At 39.3% G+C, this 15,689-nt stretch overlaps 1 protein-coding gene across 3 annotated transcripts in view; it reads left to right on the forward strand.

The window, feature by feature from the left end:
• DCAF1 (DDB1 and CUL4 associated factor 1) overlaps positions 1 to 15,689 on the forward strand; it is a 78,292-nt gene that overhangs the window by 45,108 nt on the left and 17,495 nt on the right. For all 3 annotated transcript variants that reach the window (XM_070575223.1, XM_070575224.1, XM_070575221.1), the window contains exons 13-22: positions 1,192 to 1,316; positions 2,705 to 3,968; positions 4,558 to 4,756; positions 5,751 to 5,833; positions 6,389 to 6,473; positions 8,997 to 9,230; positions 9,802 to 9,895; positions 10,438 to 10,542; positions 10,708 to 10,781; positions 11,319 to 11,420. In XM_070575223.1, coding sequence (XP_070431324.1) covers positions 1,192 to 1,316; positions 2,705 to 3,968; positions 4,558 to 4,756; positions 5,751 to 5,833; positions 6,389 to 6,473; positions 8,997 to 9,230; positions 9,802 to 9,895; positions 10,438 to 10,542; positions 10,708 to 10,781; positions 11,319 to 11,420 — 2,365 coding nt within the window. The remainder of the gene's footprint in view (positions 1 to 1,191; positions 1,317 to 2,704; positions 3,969 to 4,557; positions 4,757 to 5,750; positions 5,834 to 6,388; positions 6,474 to 8,996; positions 9,231 to 9,801; positions 9,896 to 10,437; positions 10,543 to 10,707; positions 10,782 to 11,318; positions 11,421 to 15,689) is intronic.

Consider the following 15,689-nt stretch of genomic DNA (forward strand, 5'->3'; position numbering starts at 1 on the left):
ACATACCCAGAGTTGGCATCTTGCTGTATTTGCTTCTTTCTCAGTTCCTTTCCTTTCTCTGCCTCTCTAGACTGACTAATCTTCTGAATTTGGAGTGCATTTTTTCCTTCATGTTTTTCTACTCCAACATTTGTGTGTGTACATAAACAATAATATAATAGTCTTTTGTATGTTTTTAAGTTATATAAATATTATCTTATATGCATTTTTTTTGCGACTTTTTTCACCCTTATATTCTTGAGATGTATGTGTGTTGATATTTATTTGAACCATTATGTTTTTATACTATAGTTTATTCTCCTATTGATAGATGTTTGGTGGTGGTTTTGTGTTTTATTTTTGCTATCAAATGAATGGCACCATGAACTTCCTTTTGGAGTCTGTCTTGAGGGTATGATATGTACAACCTGGGTTGTAGAGGGTTTGCATTTCTTCTTTATTGGATATTGCTGAATTGCTTGGAAAATGACCATACCGTTTTCTTCTCCCACCAGCAGTATATGGGAGTTTTCATTTCTCTACCTTCTTGCCAATACTTGGTATTGTCAGATTTTAAATTTTATATCTTACTTTTTCTATTTCATTAATGTTATGTTTTGAGTCTTTTTCCCACATCCTTTAGAGTTCTTTGAAAACAATTGTCAGTAGCTGCAGAATAGTTGATCATATGAGTGTACAATAACTTAACACGTGTATTTCTGTTGTCTCTGTAGATTTTTTACTTCTTTTGCTATTTTAAACGAAGTGATAATGGGCATCTTAATACATAAATACTTGTTTATACTTCTGATTATTTCCTTAGGGCAGATTCCTAGAGGTGAAATTTCCAGGCCAAAGGTTATGAACATTTTAAGAATCTTGTTTCATGTTTCCAGATTGTTTTCTAAAAAAAGTATCCTAGTTTCCACCCCCACCAAAAGTTTGAGAGCATTCCTCTCTATACATCCTTACCAGCATTGAGGATTATCCTTTGTTTTTAATCTTAGCAGTTTGATAGGTGAAAATTCCATTCCCACGTATTTTGAAAGTAATGTCATGGTGACTTACAAATCCTCTTGATGCCATCCATGGATAGGGACAGAGCCACACAGGTAGTGGTGTTCTGATCCATTGTATCTCTCTCTCTCTTTAACTGTTGTTTTTTGTGGTTTTATCCTAGTTTCTTTATGACTAATTCTTCTTCCTGTCCAGGAATGACACTGTGCGCTTTGCTCTGGATGTCCTGGCTATTCTTACTGTTGTGCCAAAAATCCAGCTCCAGTTGGCAGAATCAGTGGATGTGCTGGATGAGGCTGGCTCCACTGTCTCCACTGTAGGTAGGTTGTGCCTTGCTATTTTTTTTTTTTTTCCTTTTTCTCCCCAAAGCCCCCCAGTACATAGTTGTATATTCTTCGTTGTGGGTCCTTCTAGTTGTGGCATGTGGGACGCTGCCTCAGCGTGGTCTGACGAGCAGTGCCATGTCCGCGCCCAGGATTCGAACCGACGAAACACTGGGCCGCCTGCAGCGGAGCGTGCGAACTTAACCACTCGGCCACGGGGCCAGCCCCTGTGCCTTGCTATTTTTGTTATTGCTTGGTCTGAATTTGTTTTCCTTTGCTATTCTGGTCATGGTAACTTACCTAATTTTGCGATATTAGAATAGAAGATAGCAGAAGGGAGTACCTTGTCTGTCCCTTCTAAGTCATGCCATGCAGTTTCCCATAAGGGAGACATGTTAGTAAACTCAGGTTTTCTGAGTGGTACAGGTATTTCTACTATAATGGCACATGTGCATTCCTGAAAACCTTGTACTCTGCAGGGTCTTGTGTTAAAAATAGGATTTATAGGAAAAATGGACTGGGACAGACAGTAAACAACTCACGCAACTTGGTAATCTGGGCTCTAAAAAAATCTTATTTGGCAAGCAGCTCAGAACGAATAGAAGCTATCATACAGAAAAACAAAAGGATGATAGACTTTGCTTGAAAATATATTTTATTAAGAGCAGGGCTGATGAGGGCTGCTGCTAAGGCGAACGTGGAAAGTAGTGTGACTGGCTGTGGGTCCTGGGGTGCACCACTCTGGGGAGAAAGTCCAAGGCATAGCCACTTGTTTTTAACGTACTTCATGTATAGCAGAAAGGTTACTGCTGCCACTGTAGCAGCCAGGCTGAGGGCTTTTTCCTTTCTTGCTGAAGGTTTTAATTTATTCCCAGTATTTTTGCTTGTTCCTTACCTAGGAAAAATTGCACACGAAACCTTGGTGACTTCCACATAATATTGACATCATTCCCCTATTTAACAACTTCATATGAGGTATTGCATCATAAAGATACATTGTTGTAGAACTGACTGTATTTTATAAAAACAATTCCTTGTACAGTCATGCCTTGCTTAAGGATGAGGATATGTTCTGAGAAATGCGTCGTTAGCTGATTTTGTCTTTCTTTGAACATCATAGAGTGTACTTACACAAACCTAGATGCTATAGCCCACCGTACACCTAGGCTTTAGGGTACTAACCTTATGGGACCACCGTTGTATATGTGGTCTGTTGTTGACTGAAACGTTGTTATGCGGTGCATGACTGTAGTTTTACCAAAAGTGTGGTATTTTTTTCAAGTGGAACAAAATGAATAGAATTCTAAATTTTGACTCTGGAACAACTGTTGAAGTTGGCCATTAGTTTTATGAGGAATAATATAATATTTTTTTTTCCCCAATAGGTATCAGCATTATTTTGGGAGTGGCTGAGGGTGAGTTCTTTATCCATGATGCTGAAATTCAGAAGTCAGCACTTCAGATTATCATCAATTGTGTATGTGGCCCAGATAACCGAATTTCCAGTATTGGCAAATTTATTTCTGGAACTCCTCGGAGAAAGCTGCCTCAGACTCCCAAAAGCAGCGAGCACACCCTGGCCAAGATGTGGAATGTGGTCCAGTCCAACAATGGCATCAAGGTGCTCCTATCCTTACTCTCCATCAAGATGCCCATCACAGATGCAGACCAGATCCGGGCCCTGGCCTGCAAGGCCCTAGTGGGCCTGTCTCGCAGTAGCACTGTCCGGCAGATCATCAGCAAACTGCCCCTTTTCAGCAGCTGCCAGATCCAACAGCTGATGAAGGAGCCTGTGCTGCAGGACAAGCGCAGTGATCATGTCAAGTTCTGCAAGTATGCCGCTGAGCTCATTGAACGGGTGTCAGGAAAGCCACTTCTCATTGGCACTGATGTGTCCCTGGCACGACTACAGAAAGCAGATGTTGTTGCCCAGTCAAGGATCTCCTTCCCTGAGAAAGAGCTGCTTCTGTTGATACGAAACCATCTCATTTCAAAAGGGCTTGGGGAGACAGCAACCGTGCTGACGAAAGAGGCTGACCTACCCATGACTGCTGCCTCCCATTCTTCTGCCTTCACCCCAGTCACTGCTGCTGCTTCTCCTGTCTCTCTTCCCCGAACCCCTCGCATCGCCAATGGCATTGCAACTCGACTGGGCAGCCATCCTGCTGTGGGTGCCGCTGCCCCTTCTGCTCCCACTGCTCATCCTCAGCCACGACCCCCCCAGGGTTCACTAGCTCTGCCTGGCCCGTCTTATGCAGGCAACTCCCCTTTGATTGGTAGGATCAGTTTTATCAGAGAGAGGCCATCACCTTGCAATGGCAGGAAAATCAGAGTGTTGCGGCAGAAGTCGGACCATGGCGCCTATAGCCAAAGCCCAGCCATAAAAAAGCAGTTGGACAGACATCTTCCTTCCCCACCTACGCTGGACAGTATCATCACAGAATATCTTAGAGAGCAGCATGCGCGCTGCAAGAACCCAGTTGCCACCTGCCCACCTTTCTCTCTCTTTACTCCTCACCAATGTCCTGAGCCAAAACAGAGGCGGCAAGCGCCAATAAACTTTACCTCAAGGCTAAACCGCAGGGCATCATTTCCAAAGTATGGAGGGGTGGATGGCGGATGCTTTGATAGGCACCTTATCTTTAGCAGGTAAGGAGAGGCCACCTCACTCCCTGGGAATTGGAATGATTCTTCTATTTAAATCAAAGTGCTTGGGTAATATCAACATAGACTTATTAGTTCAGAAAGCCATTTCTTGGCCTGAAATACCAGTGAGTGTCACTTTGTGTGAATATATGAGTGTTGGTGTGACTGTACCCCGTTTTGTCAACTATAGATTGCTTGTGTGATCATCGGCAATATATTGATGTGATACTCTGTTTTCTTGTTAAATTAGTGTGTTTTTTAGAACCCATGCAACCTGCTGTCTCTAACTGGGTTCCCAAACTTGTTTCTGTGCTGGTCCAAGTTGTGTCCTATTCTGATTCTTTACAAATCTTACATGAAGATTATGGGATCACAAGTTTTAAACATGGGAATTGTTGTTGTATAAATTTGGAAGTGGAGCTCCTTTTCTCATTTAAAATGAAAATGACCACTGAAGGTCACTGTGATATTTTGTAAGAACCCATTTGAAACATAAATGCTCTGTTTTTTCTTTCACCCTTCTAGCAAAGTTTTCTTTTCTGATTCCCTGCATGTTCTTTGTCTCTGGTTCTCTTTTTTTATTTTTGCTTAGGTTTCGTCCTATTTCAGTGTTCCGGGAAGCCAATGAAGATGAGAGTGGCTTCACCTGCTGTGCATTTTCAGCACGGGAGCGATTCCTGATGCTTGGCACCTGCACTGGGCAGTTGAAGTTGTATAATGTGTTTAGTGGACAGGAGGAGGCTAGCTATAACTGTCACAACTCGGCTATCACACACCTTGAACCTTCCAGGGTAAGGGTCCCTTCCTAGGTTGTTCTCAATCATTCTTCTCAGATGGGTTGATGAAGTATAGGCCTGTGGGCGGGCTGGCTGGCTGGTTGCCTGTATTTGGACATAAAATTTTATTTGAACACAGCTGTTCTCGTACATTTATGTGTTGTCTGCGGTTGCTTCTGTGCTACAGCAGCAGAATTGAGTAGTTGTAACACAGACCATATGGCCCGCAAAGCCCAAAGTATTTACTCTTTGGCCCTTTATGTGAAAGTTTGCCATCTGCTGTTCTAAGACCTAGAGATATATATATATAGACACACATATATACATACACACACATATACATTTGCAATTTTTTAAAAATTTGCCTGAGTTGGAAACAGAGATTATCACTTATGACCACAAAAGTTTTCTTTCTATGTCAGAAAGAAATCTCAAAGTACTGTGAATTTTTAGGAAAACAAGCATTATATGATTCCAGTGAGTTGTAGTTTATTAATACTGTTCTGTGGATGGAATTGACACCTTTGCTATTTCTAAAAGTCAGGACTATTAAGATGATGGATAATTTTCTTGATTTTAGAGTAAAGAAGGCTCACCCTTTATTGGGCTTTCTCTTTGAAAAACATTTAAGAGTTCTTAGCCAGAAAGTCTAACAAATGCTTTCAGTTTTCTGATATTTCCTATGAAGGAGACTGAGGAATATGGCCAAATATTAAGAAATGAGGAATCATCTTTGTCATCGTTCCAGGTTTTTTTTTCCCCTTACCCTTGGAACTATTGTATTTTATGTTCCTAGTTCAGGAGGATTAAATTTAGTTATTTTTTAGGACAGCACGGATGCACGTACTTAAATCCTAGCAGCCTCTGAGCATTTCTTGGTTCTTGGTAGTTTTCCTATTTTCTTTATAATCCAACAATATTTTTAAGCTTTATTTTAAAATGCCAATGGCAAATAGCAATGTCTGCATTTATTTAAACATGTGGTTATCCATCTCGGGTCTCCTTTTAGGATGGATCCTTGCTACTGACATCTGCTACTTGGAGCCAGCCTCTGTCTGCACTTTGGGGAATGAAATCAGTATTTGATATGAAGTATGTATCTACTTTTACAACCTACTCCCTCTGTTTTACAGTTTACCTGATTTACACTCCCCTTCATGTGATGCTTAGACTTGAAGACTTTTGGGAAAAGAAGAATGCTGTGAATTATTGTTAACTTATCTTTTCCTCACCTGTGGCTCATGTTTAGTAAGATTTTATCTTTCTTAATTCCTGGATATTCTTATCAGGTATATGTATTCTCATCACACAGCAGACTCTTCACTAATTCAAAATGGCACATCTGTATTTTCTCTTGTTCACATATGACAGCTGCACTCTTTGCAGGGCCATATTGCAAAGACACACGCACCCTGTTAGCTATTTCTTTAGCCAGGTAATTCCCATTAATTATTTTGGATCTGCTTGGATAAACTGTTGAGAGAATTTTCTTTTTAATCTTAAGTGTACAATTTTTTCCTCTTTGGGAGCTGAGAATCTTCAGGCGAGTGTCGTTGGGCAAGAGCCTGAGGATCACCTTTATCTTCAGTCACTTGAATGGGTATGTCCTGAAGGTCCATCATCAGTAGTTCTGTTGTTTGTCCATAGGCATTCCTTCACAGAAGATCACTATGTTGAGTTCAGTAAGCACTCTCAGGATCGAGTCATAGGCACAAAAGGAGACATTGCCCACGTAAGTACTTAATGGACTGGTTTGTGCTCATTTGTTTGTACTGAAATCTTCTGGACTGAATGTGAAGACTTAAGTCCTGTGGGCAACTAGAAATTACTCAGTGATATTCTTTACAGTTAGAATTTAGAAGTGTAATAAAGTAGTTCTAAGCTATATGGGAAAAATGTAAAAGGACTGAACATAAACTTAATCTTGCAATTTGAGAATGCTATCACTAGCATAGTAGATATTTTCAAATACTAACTTTTAGATGAAATAAAATCCCTGCCTTTATGGAGCCTCCTTGGCGAGATAGTAAATAAAGAAGCAAATATATTAGTGCTGCCGAGGAAAAGAAAACAGTGTAAGAGGTAGGAAGCGCTTGGTGGTGGTATGGGATACTTCTGTTTTATTTAGGACAGTCACTGTCACTGATTGGGTAATGTTTCAGCAGCATCTTGAAGGAAGTGTGGCTGTAATGCAGAATGGCAAGGGGGTAAGCTCTTACTTGGGAGGTGGAAGGAGAGGAGAGGGTAAGAGCTGAGGTCAGTGTTGGGGACCATACCATGTAGTATCTTGCAGGCTATTGTTAGGACCTTTGGCTTTACCTCTGAGTGAGATGAGGACACTGGAGGGTGAGCAGAAGACACATGACTGGATGTAAAGTTCCTGAAGTGTGAGTCTGGTTTCTGTGAGAGAAGCAAGAGCAAGCTTTCCAGTTAGGAGGGTGTTCTGCAAGCTCACATGTGAGAGCCGCAGTGGAGCTAGGCCCAGGTAGACATGGTGGAGGTGATGACAACTGATAGGGCTGGGCCCTGGGGTTTTGGAAACATGAAGTTTGTGATTCTGTTAGACATTCAAATAGGGAATGGGCAATTGAGTATACAAATTGAGAGTTCAAATGAGAGATCTTGGATGGGAAACACAAATATAGGATTGTCTATATGTTGATAGTATTTAGAGTCATGAACCTGGATGAGATCATTAACGAGGCTAGAGAAGGGAAGAAGTGTGGGGACAGAGTCCTGGCATGTGTCAATATTTAGAAGTTGCCAAGTGAGGGGGAACTTGGGAAGGAGACCAAAGCAAGTAGCCAGTAAGGCAGCAGGAGACCCCAGGAAAAAGATGTGCTCTAGAAGGTAAGGAATGACTCTTTTGAGAAAGGATCAGTCACCTGGGTCAGAAAGTGCTGATGAGGTGCATAAGATGAGAATTGAGAGGTGACCTTTGATTTAACAGTGTGGGGGTCATTGTTCACCATGTCAGGAGCTAGTTCCATACACTTGGGTAAAAATTTAATTAGAGTGGGTTCATAAGAGAACAGAAGGAGAGAAGTGGAGAAACTGTGTATAGCTGTCTTCTGAAGTGTTTTGTTGAAAAACAAAGCAGAGAAGTGAGGTAGTAGGTTGAGGGGGTGGATATGGGGTAATGAAGGGAGGGTTTCTCCTGAACTTTTCATTTGAAATGTTAAAATATATAGAAGAGTTGAAAGAATAGTACATATACCTACCACCTAGATTCATCAATTTAATATTTTCCCATATTTTCTTTCTGTGTAAATGTGTATTTTTCTGAATCATTTGAAAGTAAGTTGCAAATGTCATAACATTTTGTCCCTAAGTCTTATAGCATGTATAGCCTAACCGTAAGGACTTTTTATCACATAATCACACTCTATTATCAAATTTGAGAAAACTTATAGTAATTCCCAAATATCATCTAATAACCATTCCATACTCACTTTTCCCAATTGTTCCTGATGTGTTTAGTTTCAAGTGTTTTTTTTTTTTGAACCAGGATCCAGGCAAGAGTCACATATTGCATTTGGTCATTAGGTCTCACTAATGTTTTAAAGCCAAGAATCATTTCTCCAGTTTTCATGACATTGACTTTTGAAGACACCAGGCTAGTTGTCTTGTCCCATTATCTGGATTTGTCTGATTGTTTCCTTGTGGTGTCTCCTTATTTGTTCCTATATTAGAGGAGGATTTTTTTTAAAGACTGGAAATATTACAGCATGTCTGTAAGCTGATGGGAAAGATCTGGTCTCTGCGTGGGTTGGACATTGTAGACTTTGGAACTTTTTAGTATTGTAGGGCTAAAATATGTGTATTAGGAGATTTTAAGGAGAAAAGGGTATTTCATTGATGCCTGTCTCCAAAAATTAACCCTTAAGAGTATTCTGTGGGTAATTGTTGGTTCATCCACATGGAGAATTTCTCAGTTTCAATCTTGGAAACGTTTTCTGTTTCTTGAAAGGGGGAGAGGAAGAAGAGAGTTTTCTTATCCCTTTTGCAGTCTCACTTCTCATTGTCTTACTTGTGGGAAAGAGACTTTTCAAACTTTGAATGGGAACTAAAACACTTCAGCTTTGGTTGGATGGGTGTGGTATTCCTACTTTCCGGTTATTTTATAATATGAGAGCTTTTGTAATTTTGGTGGGATTTGGAAAGCACGGGACAGATATTTTACAAAACATCTCTTTGAATTTGTCAATGGATGGATTGGTCTGATTTTTCTCTTCCCACCCCTTCTTCTCTAAAGATTTATGATATTCAGACTGGCAACAAGCTGTTGACTCTGTTTAACCCAGATCTTGCCAACAACTACAAGAGGAACTGTGCCACGTTTAATCCTACAGATGATCTTGTGTTAAACGATGGCGTCCTCTGGGATGTCCGCTCTGCACAGGCCATCCACAAGTTTGACAAGTTCAACATGAACATCAGTGGCGTTTTCCATCCGAATGGGCTGGAGGTCATCATTAATACTGAGATTGTATTCTTTACACCCGTCACTTACTTTCCATTTGTTATCTAGTTTGTCATGCAGAAATAATTGATCTTTCTATTAATACCTGGCTAAAGGTTAAAGTATCCACTCAGATAATAATCTGGTGTCTCTCCTTTGATTTGAAGTGTTAGTGAACTCTGGATGATGTTGGTAATTACTGATGACTTTCACTAGCACTTTTCTTTGTACTGGAAAGAGTGACCAGATTCCTCCCTCTCACTTCCGTGAATAGTGAATTGACTTTTATCTTTCTTCAGAAGGATTTTACTTTTGCTCTATAAAACTCAATTGCTAGACATAACAGTAAAATAAAGTGCTACTGTTGAGAGGAAGGGAGCTCGTGTAGCTTTTATGTGTATAAGGATAGCATAGAAGATTTTCAGAAACATATTTAATAATATATATTCTATGCGTTTTTGTTTTACCTTGATCTCATTCACTTTTAAAGCATTAATATCTAGCAGAAGGGAAAAAAAGTGTTATTTCAGAATTTCCCCCATGATGTTAGATAAGAAGTTTTCTGTAAAATAGTTTTCCTTGACCACTCCTCTCCTAGTGGGACCTTCGCACTTTCCATCTTTTACACACAGTTCCTGCTCTGGATCAGTGTCGTGTGGTGTTCAACCACACAGGGACAGTGATGTATGGAGGTAATAAACTTTTTATTTTTCTTCATCATTCTCTTTCTCCCTTTTCTCCCTCCTCACTTAATTTGATACTTCCTTTTTGGACATATCTCTCAAATGTGAATTGGAAAGTTGTAATGTAAAAGATAAAATGATAGTACAAATGGTGACAAAAGAAAAGATGAAAATAATGTTAAGGGTAAAAGGCCACTAGCTTTGAAGATAACAAGTAAATCTTGTATAGAAAGAAAGTTCATGCAGTAATTTCCCAAGTGTATCATTTTGAACTTAAAAACCTTTTCATTGTTGTCTTGCAGTGTTGTCAGCCTTCAGCTGTAATGCTTGTTGGGAGCTAGATGAGAGGTTGAGGACATTGTCTATCACAATCATTGGCATATGCAAGGAACTAACTAGAGGCAGAGTGAATTTAGTACGGGGGTGGGGGCCGGGGAAGTGGGGATAGACTCACTGAAGTCTTGATTGCCCATTAACATTTTCTGCACTTGTGAATAGGGGATGTTTGTGATTCCAGTAGTATTTCACTTCCCCCCTTCCTTCCCAACCAGCTATGTTGCAGCCAGACGATGAAGATGAGTTAATAGAAGAGAGGATGAAAAGCCCTTTTGGATCATCTTTCCGAACATTTAATGCAACTGACTACAAACCTATAGGTAAGCATGAAGGGGCAGACCTTATTTAAGGTAATTTTTTATTGAAAAGCAGAGGAGTTACGGAAATATTTGTGAACAGTCACTTTGAATTCCTTTAGAGGAAAAGTTGGTTGTAAGGTCACAGCCATAGTCCAATCCCGAGTCTTGTCATATTCTGTTTTCCAGCAACCATTGATGTGAAACGGAACATCTTTGACTTGTGTACAGACACCAAAGACTGCTATCTTGCTGTCATTGAGGTAAAGGGAGCTAGCAGAAACCCTGTTGTTTTGTTCTGATGTTTAGGATCATTTTCAAGTTATACTACAGACATCTTGTCTGATGTAAGATGGGTTCTAAAATTGATGCATTTCTGATGGTAGATTATTGATAACCTACTCATTTGATGGGATTTGAGAGATATACAGTAGGAGAGAAATAATAAGAAAATCCCAATATAAAACAGCATGGAGAGCCCTGTCTCCTGTTATTCTGGACTCACACTATCATCCCTTTCTTAGAAGAGTCTGGATCTCTCACCAGAGCAAGACAGGTTTGTTCCAAGGATGGTGGTCTCTCTTGTGCCTATATCCCTCGTTGCCCAAGACTTCTCATCCTGTTTTTCTTTCCCCCTCTGTGTCCTACGTGTAACATTTTCAGAGTCAGTTCAAGAATTTTGGGTATTGAAGCTTTGATAGTTATAGGGTCAAGGTACATGGGTGCCACTAAGAGCTGAGGTGTGGATGTGGGCCTTCTGAAAACTAACTGCTACTTATGGACTGGATGTTCTGTTTCAGAACCAAGGCAGCATGGATGCTCTGAACATGGATACAGTGTGCAGGCTATATGAAGTGGGCAGGCAGCGTCTGGCAGAGGATGAGGATGAAGAGGAGGACCAGGTCAGTGGTCTTTGAGATTTCTTTCTGCTGAACAATGCTTTATGGAGGTTATGCTCATCTGCTTTTTGCTAAAGGGTGTTTTTAAGATCAGCCTTTGCTACCTATTGACATATTGTGAAGGCCTGTCATGTGCCCTTGATCACTGATACTCAGAAGAAAGCAGATTTTTATTGTTAGTAAACTTTAACCAGTACCTGATGGTCCTGTGAGTTCCATTTGTAGATTAATTTGCAGTTTAGCAATCTCTGATTATTTTTTAGATATTTCCTTGAGCTCACCCTCAGCATCAGTGCCCTGTCTGGCTTTCAGCCTAAGCAGCTGCCATACTCCCAATGTCAATACAAAATGGAAGTCACTCTGCTGAGATAGATCATAGAAATGGCTTAACCTTTATAAAGTCCTGGTTTCCATTTTCTCAGCTTTATGGCATAGTCTATTTTCAGAGTAATAGAGTGGAACTTATAGGTAAAGAGAATATTTTGATGTTTTTGAAAGAGTAAACATTTGTAAAATGTGGATAGATAGTATCCTGTCTCTTAAAGTCTTAGGTCTTCCTTTTTCATAGGGGGTTTTAATTTATGGTCATGTTATGCCAGGTGCTTGCCTGTGTGGTGTGTCAGTATTAGTTCTGAAGAGTTTGAGTAGATCTTTCCTGTTTACTGGGCTCATATCACGTTCTTTTTCCAAGCACACACTCTCCAGGCCAGATTCTTTTGTCTAATCTGAGAAATATTTATTGCTGGATGAGTAACATAAGGTTGAAAATGAATGACCAGCATTTTACTTTCTTGTTGCAGATATTAGAACAGATGAAATGTCTTTTCCACATCTTGGGTTCATTTCTATTTTTTCTTCGTCTTGGTGCTTTGTCTCCTCCTTAAGGGCACAGAGATAACTCTGGGTGATGGGCGGGGCCACCATAGGACAAGAGGAATCACACCTTCCTCTGTTTGCTCTGCCATCGCTCCTACCCTCATTCCTCCCCTGCTTTTTGGTAAATCATGCTCAGTGGTTAGGGCTAATGGAATAGCTTTCTGTTAGCATTCTTCCCAAACAGCTTGTACTTAAGATTTAAAAGAGTTTTTAAAAGCAAAAAATTTTGAAAATGGTAATTTTAAAAGTATTTTTTTGGATGCAAGTCTAATACTATGGTTGAATGAATCATGTTTTTCTCTGACAAGACTTAGTACTGACAAAGCAAGGGTCTTTTGTTCTGCCAGTTTGAGATTTAGATGTGTGTTCCACTGTTGGACTTTACAGGTTATGAACCTGCAGTTTGTTCTCTAAATGGAATCCTTGAATACTCTGTCACCTGGGGTCAAAAAACAAAAACAGAAACTCACCTAACAGTCCCCTGTGTTTGCTCTCTTGATCTCCACTGTCTCTGGTGGAATGTTCTGACTACCTAAGCATGCATTTTATTAAAGCTTAGAGATGATTCACAATCCCCAGAAATGGGTTTCTGAGCAGAGCGAGGAAAGGAGATTCTTGTATGTATTTGGGGTTAGTAGTCACTGTGGGAGCAGCGCAGTGCCTTCTTCAGGGCTGGCTTCTTCACACAGAGGCACCATGCTTTCGGTGCTTCCTTCTTTGGGAGGGGCAGTTTCCCAACTCTGTTTTCTCTCTCCCCTCACACACATGACACGAATATAGTCATGATCCTTGTTGGATACCATAATAATATTATTTTATAAAGCACTTTACTGAAAATGACATCCTCAGGACAATAGTTTTTGTTTTTTCTTGAATAGACTATTTTTTAGAGCAGTTTTAGGTTCACAGCAAGATTGAGCAGAAGGTACAGAGATTTCCCATATATTCCCTATCCCCACATGCATAGCCTCCCCTGTTGTCAACATCCCACATCAGAGTGGTACATTTGTTAGAATTGATGAACCTACATTGACACATCATCATCCAGAGTCCATAGTTTCATTAGGGTTCACTCTTGGTGTTGTACATTCTGTGGGTTTGGACAAATGTATAATGACATGTATCCAGCATTATAGTATCATACAGAATAGTTTCACTGCCTTAAAAAGCCTCTGTGCTCTGTATATTCATCCCTCTCTTCCTTCTCCTCCTGAAAACCACTGATCTTTTTACTGTTTCCATAGTTTTGCCTTTTCCAGAGTGTCATGTAATTGGAATCATACAGTATGTAGCCATTTCAGATTGGCTTGTTTCATTTAGTACTATGCATTTAAGTTTGTCCCATGTCTTTTCATGATTTGATAGCTCATTTCATTTTAGTGCTGAATAATATTCCATTGTCTGGATACACTACAGTTTATTTGTCCCTTCAGCTACTGATCGACATCTTACTTGTGATTTTGAATAGTTTTCGGCAGTTATGTTTTGGCATAATTTTGAATAAAATTTTGGCAATTATGAATAAAGCTCCTATAAACATCCATGTGCAGGTTTTTGTGTGGACATAAGTTTTTAATTCCTTTGGGCAAATACCAAGGATCACTATTGCTGGATCGTATGGTAAGAGTATGTTTAGTTTTGTAAGAGACTGCTATAAGAGTGGCTCTACCATTTTGCATTCCATCATCAGTGAGTGAGAATTCCTGTTGCTCCACATCCTCATCAGCGTTTTGGATTTTGGCCATTCTAATAGGTGTATAGTGGTATTCTATTATTAATTAAAAAATTAATAGACATTTATTTCTTTAGTTGAACAACATCTACACACAATCAAAATGTATAGTTTAAGATCTTTTTTAGTAGAAAGGAGTTTAGGTCTTGAAGTTTTATTAGCCTACTACAAATGTGTTTTTGAAAATCATTTAACTGAGCCTTTTTGAGACCCCTCTTGATGGCTGCTCAAGACCAAAAAGAAGGATACTTTCTCCTACAATCCCTTTTGGGCTTCTCCTCCTCTTCAGGGAGTTTTTTTCTAATAGAAGTCTCTCTCATTGTTTCAATTTGCATTTCCCTGATGACATATGATGTGGAGCATCTTTTCGTCTGCCTATTTGCCCTCTGTATATCTTTGGTGAGGTGTCTGTTGAAAGTCTTTGGCCCATTTTTAAATTGGGTTGCTTGTGTTTTTATTGAGTTTTCAGAGTTCTTTGACTATTTTGGCTAACAGTCCTTTATCTGATATGTCATTTGCAAATATTTTCTCCTAGTCTGTAGCTTGTTCTTCTCATTCTCTTGACACTGTCTTCTGCAGAGAAGTTTTTATTTTAATGAAGACCAGCTTATCAATTATTTCTTTTATGGATTGTGCCTTTGGGGTTGCGTCTAAAAAGTTATTGCCAACCTCAAGGTCATCTAGATTTTCTTATTTTATCTCTAGGAGTGTTATAGTTTTGCGTTTTACATTTAGGTCTATGATCCATTTTGAGTAATTTTTGTGAAGGATATGAAGTCTGTGTCTAGATTCATCTTTTTGCATGTAGATATCCAGTTGTTCAAACATGATTTATTGATAAAACTTTTTTCCCTTGTTTTGCCTGTGCTCCTTCGTTGAGGATCATTTGACTATATTTATGTGAGTCTATTTCTGGGCTTTCTCTTCTGTTCCACTAACTTATTTGTCTATTTTTTCTCAATACCCCATTGTCTCGATTACTGTTGCTTTATAGTAAATTTTGAAGTTGGATAGTTTTGGTCCTCCAACTTTGTTCTTCTCTTTCAGTATTGTCTTGGCTGTTCTATGTCATTTGCCTCTCCCTGTAAACTTTTGAATCAGTTTGTTGATATCCGCAAAATAACTTTCTGTGACTTTGAACGGGATTGCATTGAATCTATATATCAAGTGAGGAATATCTGACATCTTGACAAAATTGAGTTTTCCTGTCCACAAACATGGAATATCTCTCCATTTATTTAGTTCTTTGATTTCTTTCATCAGAATTTTATACTTTTCCTCATGTAGATCTTGTACATATTTTGTTAGGTTTATACCTAAGTGCTTCATTTTTTTGGATGCTAATGTAAATGACACTATAATTTTAATTTCAGCATGTTCATTGCTCGTATATAGGAAAGCAGCTATACTGGTGTACCTCTTTTTATTGTACTTTGCTATACTGCCTTTTGCAGATACTCTTTTTCTTTCTTTCTTTTTTTTTTTAAACAAGACCCTCCACCAGCAAAAAGATTATGACTCTCTGAAGGCTTAGATGATGGTTAGCATTTTTTAGCAGTAAAGTATTTTTAAATTAAGGTATGTGCATTGTTTTTTAGAAATAACGCTATTGCACACTTAATAGACTACGGTATAGTGTAAACATAAGTTTTACATGCACCGGG

The sequence above is a fragment of the Equus przewalskii genome, chromosome 15 (genome assembly GCF_037783145.1).
Source record: "Equus przewalskii isolate Varuska chromosome 15, EquPr2, whole genome shotgun sequence".
Classification (NCBI taxonomy): Eukaryota; Metazoa; Chordata; class Mammalia; order Perissodactyla; family Equidae; genus Equus; species Equus przewalskii.